The sequence below is a fragment of the Amblyomma mixtum genome, chromosome 3 (genome assembly GCF_055824585.1).
Source record: "Amblyomma mixtum isolate Tamu chromosome 3, ASM5582458v1, whole genome shotgun sequence".
Classification (NCBI taxonomy): domain Eukaryota; kingdom Metazoa; phylum Arthropoda; class Arachnida; order Ixodida; family Ixodidae; genus Amblyomma; species Amblyomma mixtum.
The window spans coordinates 102,158,888-102,165,166 of record NC_143014.1 but is presented as its reverse complement, the minus strand read 5'-3'; the positions used below and the strand labels follow the sequence as shown (position 1 = coordinate 102,165,166).

General features: G+C 54.7%; 1 protein-coding gene across 1 annotated transcript; it reads left to right on the top strand.

Moving 5' to 3' along the window:
* The first annotated feature begins 4,521 nt into the window (after window positions 1-4,521).
* On the top strand, window positions 4,522-6,011 carry LOC149351183 (uncharacterized). Its single transcript, XM_089576981.1, has one exon. It carries the CDS (start codon window positions 4,952-4,954, stop codon window positions 5,825-5,827), a length of 876 nt encoding a protein of 291 aa, XP_089433107.1. The 5' UTR covers window positions 4,522-4,951; the 3' UTR covers window positions 5,828-6,011.
* The last annotated feature ends 268 nt before the right edge of the window (window positions 6,012-6,279 follow it).

The window sequence follows — 6,279 nt, the reverse complement described above, 5'->3', positions numbered from 1 at the left end:
ATTCCCTCCATTAGAATAGGCTACATTTGCGGCCGTATAGCACATTTAACAGCCGACAAATTTGAGAGCAGCCGACTCGGCAGGCTTTGGACGGGAAAGTTACGCCATCGAATCAATGCTGATGTGTCGTTTGCTGCTGTCGTTTGTGTATACTGCTGTCTACTGTGAATGCGAGTAGGTTTTTTGCCGCCTGTTTTAAACTTCTCATGCGCCAGACTGCAGACAATTCATTGACTCGTTGTAGTGACGTACAGTGGCGAGTAAAGGAGATTAGCACAAATGACCGATCCCCTGAGCGGCTGAATGGCAACGCGTGTTGCGGCTGTCCACGAACATGCTGATAACTATAGTGTCAGGCTTTTTCCCGCTCTTCAGTTTAAGGGGACTTCCGCACAGTCATCGCATGCAGAAAATCGTTTTTTTTTTCTTTTTTTTACGAAAGGCTACCTCCTATAAAGGTGGCCGGTCAGGCTTGAAACAACGCTTCATTTTTTGTTGGACGTTCATTTACGTCGAAAAAAAAAATAACTTCAGCCGCGCGACGGAAGGATAATTATGAAGCAAGAATACTCGCCTGAAACAGGTGGCTTTTGCTTGGATGCAGCCGAAAGCAGTCGAGCTAGCGAATAAAACAGGTGATCTGGTTCGCCCCGTCAGCGTTGGGCGATAAAGGGGTTGTAAATGAAAACGCAATTCTACGGATTTTCCTGCCAACGAAGATATCGCTGCTCAAGACAACCGAGCCGAGAAGAAAGACCACGTGCGCCGTCATGCACGATCGGCCAATGCCAGTCGGCACAGCCGCCTTCCGACGCTTGGAAAGAGGTCCTCTTTAGAGAGGATGTCTCCTGCCGACCTCCCCTGTTCTGCAAGCATGGCAAAATCTCGGCAGCGTCGGTATACCGGCGTGTTCGCGAACCACAGCACCGCGCGGTACGATTCGGCCGCTCCTGTCGACGCGTCGAGTTTCTAAGTAAAGCTGACAGTCCTGCACTTCATCCACCAAAGACGCCCTAGGCATGCCGGGAAGACATGGCTTCGGATTGACATCTCGTGCCTTGTTGACTGTGCTAGGGATTGGATATTTTTGTTGTTCAGTTTCGCTTTCACTTATGTTCTGTGCGCTTTGTGGTGGTTAGTTACCCATGCACTACTCGCTGCTCGCTTTCGCCTCGCCGCCGTTCCATCTCCCCGATGCTCCGGCGACCGGAATACGTCCCTGAGCAGTTCGTTTGACATCCGAATCATCCGAATGCGCTCGACTCGAAGTAAACTGAGCACAGTGTCTGGTGCTTGGTGGACCTGAAGTCCATTTGCCCTATCGCTATAAGAGCCATTTACGCAGCAAGCTTGGTTTGTCCAGCGGGAACCTGTGCACTCGAAGGTAGAAGAAGGGGGCAAAGTTTTTGTTGCGAAAGCAACACTACGCTAGTCGCCGAGCCATTTCGCGGAGCTCTGGAAAGGCCAAGCTGCTCATGCGCGAGGAGCGGGTGACGTCACAAGGCGCACAGCTGGCTCGCCGGGGCCGCCGCCGGAGCCGTCGCCACCGCCGCGCGCTCTCCATCGCCTCGCCGATAGCCTCCCTCTCTCTCTCTCTCTCTGATACGCAGTAGCGATTGCCCATCGCCATCTGCGTGGTTTGTGGTGTATGTAAAATTTGCACTGGCTTAGCTCTGCTATGCCAGGATATACGTGGCGTGAGGTGCGGGCGAGATGTCCACATCTCGGTGGACACCTGGACCAGAGGGAAGGCGCGTAACTGTCCTCTTGGAACAGTGGACACTTCAACCATGCTTTAAGCTAAGTGGCAGTAGTGACAGGTTTGCGCTGCATGCGCTGGCATTGACAACGCTGCGCCAGAAACGCGGCGCTGAAGCCATAGTCCATCGGCCTTCATTGTGTTCATTGGCGTTGGCGTTGCCAACGTTTTACCTTCCGATTAATTTGGGGAAAGGAAGGCGAGCGCTCACGGCGAGGCACGCCAGCTGTGCGTAGTGACGTCACTTGCTCCTCGCGCATGCGCAGTATGGTCGTTCAAGAGCACGCGAAACGGCGAGTCTGTGGGCAATGTAGCTCACGGAAACTTCGAGATAACAGGTCAAGATCATCTACAGTAATCTGGAAACACGTAGATGCAGCTTTACATGGCTGTGATCAATCGAGATTAGTCAAGTCGCTTCTCGCGTCACGAACAAAAATGATAACACCCCTTTCCTGCGGCTTTGAGCGCGAACGAACGGCCACTGCAGTGATACGTGGCATTATATGGCTACGCGCAGATGTTGCTTTCGCAATCCTCCAGGTTTAACCAGAGCTAAAACACAGCCAATTTTTTTCTGAATTTAATACTCAACAGCCTGTAACTGTGACCACTCTGCACACTTTTCGTAGGTGTCTTGGAAACAACTGCCTTTTAGATGCGCACAGTACTTCGACAGCCGCCGTGGTGACTCAGTGGTTATGGTGCTCGGCTGCTGACCCGAAAGACGCGGGTTCGATCCCGGCCGCGGCGGCTGGAATTTCTTTGGAGGAGAAATTCTAGAGGCCCGTGTACTGTGCGATGTCAGGGCACGTTAAAGAACCCCAGGTGGTCGAAATTTCCAGAGCCCTCCACTACGGCGTCTCTCATAGTCTTAGTCGCTTTGGGACGTTAAACCCCATAAAACCAAACCAAACCAGTACTTCGACAAGCGCCACTTATGTTAATCGTACTCGTCGAGGAATGCATTTGCTTCATTACGAGGTCTGGCAATGGCTACGAATCGCATGCAGAAGCGACTTCCACTTCATGAATTAATGCACAGAAATACTGGCATGTTAAACATGTCAACATGAACACGGCCGTCACTTACTTGTGGTAGGGCAGATTTCCGCTTCCTAGTTGACATTTTTCTTTGCAATATCAGTAAGCGCTGCGCCAGGACATGGTCAAGGGTCGGCACTTTACACGCGCAAAAAAGTTTCCCGAAGAAGGGTGAGGGTTCTGGCAAGCTTCTCATGGCACGAAAGCCTCCGTAACGGCTATGGTGCTAGGCTGGTTATGGCGCTCGGCCGCTAACCCGAAAGACGCGGGTTCGATGCCGGCCGCGGCGGTCGCATTTTGATGGCGGTGAAATGCTAGAAGCTCGTGTACTGTGCGATGTCAGGGCACGTTAAAGAACCCCAGGCGGTCGAAGTTATCCGGAGCGCTCCGCTGCGGCGTCCCTCATAGCCTGAGTCACTTTTGGACGTTAAACCCCATAAAACGAAACCATAAAACCAGAGTATGACACTAACTATAATATACCGACGAACATAGGGCACGAATCCGCAGTAACAGACGACACTAATGAAACGTGTAATTTTTCACATACCAGAATGGAAGCTTCTGAAGTATCTTATTTAAAGCGTTATTTTTTTTTTAAGAACTGCTGCTCCGAAAACTATCTGTTAGGCACAAAAAAAAATATTTTCTACGATTACCTACATTTCACGACATGAAGAGAAAGCCCTCTCCCACACTGGCAATTCGTTGCTCGTTACACATAATCTGATTTCTGCTCATTTTTTGCAACCTACAATAAGCACATTTTCATATAGGACATTTTGATTGCAAGAGTACGTTCCCTCTCAATATTTTTCTGTGCGAAAATTTACATTTCTGCAGTCGTAGTTTTGTTTTAGGGCTAACACTAGCCAAAGCAAGTAACATGCAAACCTTGTCTTTCCGGCATTCCCACTGTGGATGAAGTGCTCTTTTAAGAAACCCGCATAAGTGGCGGCGCCAGCTCTCCCTCTAGATAATATTTGGAAACTCTGTGGGTCGCCGGTCACTTGTGCCGATTGTTTCTACTCGCCACTGTAGGAAAAGAAACGTACTCTGAGCTGCTAACAGCGTACAGCTCGGGCAAAACACATGTTCTTCATGATACGTCACGTATGTGCTCTAAGCTACAGCATATATATAATTATGCGAGCTTGCTACTTCAGGCCTTGTATGCATTTCATGTACGGGAGTGTGCGTAGGAGTTTCCGATTTCAGTCTCTGTTTCCATATTGTCCCAGGGTGGTTGGTCGTGTTAAGAACGGCGTACAGGAAGCAGCCAGCACCCACGTTTCTCCTGGATGGTTCCGAGAAACCCCTATCGACTCGACGACGTTTGCCTCAAGTCGTGAACGCGAGATTTTCAACACTGGGACGCTCCCAGGGATGGCGTCCAGGCCTGCGTCTCTCCGAGCCTGCGCGCCGTCATCGTGGAGCGTGTTGTGCGTTCGGGCCGGTCAGCCGCCGGGACGCTCTCAAGAAAGCGTCCTGGCCTGCGTCTCTCGTCGTCGTAGAGCGTGTTGTGCGTTCGGGCGGTTCAGCTGCCGGGACGTTCCCAAGGATGGCGTCCAAGCCTGCCAGGCCAATCAGCCACCAAGACGCTCCTGATTGGATGAAAAGGGGCGGGAGTCTGTGCCGACGCTATTTAAGGGCTCCCGTCTTCGAGGCATCACCCCAAGCATGGGCCTTCAGTTCCACCAGGCCATGGCAGGGGCGCAATTCCTTTACGCCCTCCCCCTCATCCAGCTCACCACCAGGCAGCAGCTGACCATCGAACGCTGCCAGAGGGCCGCCATCCGCCTGTGCCTTGGCCTTCCACGGGGTTCCCAGGTCCCTGCGATGCTGGCAGAGGCCGGGGTATGGCCCATGGAGCTCCAGGCCCAGAGGGCAGCACTCCGCCACGTGGGGCGGCTCCACCTTGCCCCAGACGGACGTCCCCTCCTGGAACGCCTCCTCAGCTGCCCCCACTCACGCATGGGGAAGACCGCCATTGCCTTTGAACAAGTGGTGGGGGGGCAGCCAGAGCATCTACCTACCCCTCCACGGCCTGACCAGGGACATCAGTTCCGGGTCCTCCTGCCAGCATGAGGGGCCAGGCCCAAGCGCCAGACACCTGTGGTCGGCCTCCGTCAGGAGGCAGCGGAAACCATGGAGGAGGACCTGGCTGGCTGCACGCAGTTGTTCACGGACGGCTCCGTCCTGAAGGGGGCCTGCCCATCTGCAGCGGCTGCCTGCATCTCCCCTGCCCTGGGCGAAACAAGGCAGGCGAGACTCCCCTTCGTGGCCAGCTCCACCACAGCCGAGCTGGCAGCCCTGCACCTGGCGGCGGACATCTTGGATGCACGGCCTGCTGTACAGTCGGTGGCCATCTTGTCCGACTTCAGGGTGGCCCTCCAGTTCCTGCAGGAGCCCCGGTTCCGACTCCCCATTGTCTGCAAGCTGGCGGCGCGGCTTAACACCATCTGCTCCCGCGGCTGCTCCATCTCCCTGGCCTGGGTCCCCAGCCATGTGGGAGTTCAGGGCAACGAGGCTGCCGATGCCCTGGCCAAGGCAGCCCACGAGGGCTCCACGCCCTGCTGCACCTCAGTCGTCCCCCTGGACGCTGCGCGCTCCATCACGGAGCGGCTACTCCTCCTGGAACACCCCGACACCAGGGTTGCCCAAGGGACACCCCCCCCCCCCCCGCTCCTGCCGGACAAGGGGCTTGCAAGACGGGAGAGGTCCCTCCTGCTCCGGCTCCGTGTGGGCTGCGCCTGGACCGGGGCAAGGCTCTTCCGCAAGAGCCTGGCTACCTGTGCAGACTGCCCCCGCTGTGGTCACCTGGAGGAGACAATAGAACACCTCCTGTGCGGTTGTCCTGCCCTGGCCGCACAACAGGCTATGCTCTCAGCTGGCTACCGGGCACTGGGTCTCCCGGCTGACACGGCAAGTGCCCTGCTCTTCCCGTCCGGACCCAACACCAGCAAGTACCTTCGGTCCCTCCTTGCCTTCCTGGAGGACACGGGCTTGGACAGCTATTGCTAGTCCTCGGCGGCTGATGACAGCGACGGCGCCTCTAAAGACGCTCCTCTTTCCCTCCCCTTTACTTCCTTCTTATCCCCTCTACCTATCCTCCTCCCTATCTGCACGCCGGCAGTGGTGGTGGCGATAACTCGCCAGTCAGAGGCCCGTGCTAGTTTCCTTTCCTCTTCCTTCATGCACTTACTTACTTACTTACTCGTGTCATTCTCTGCTGTGTTCCATCTTGGCACGTAGCGTGCTTTTCGCTGCTCCTTGTAAATATGTAAGTAAATTCAGTCTTCTTTCGCCACCTCTTAACCTCTTCGCCCAGAGGCACTCCTGTCCTGGTGGTGGGAACGGGCGTAGTCTTTACCGTGGTTCCATCGAGCCACGACCCCGAACCTTCATCCCCAACAGTCGGTAAACGGGTGCCCGCGCTGCTTTTATGCCAGAATCATATAGAAATAAACTTGATG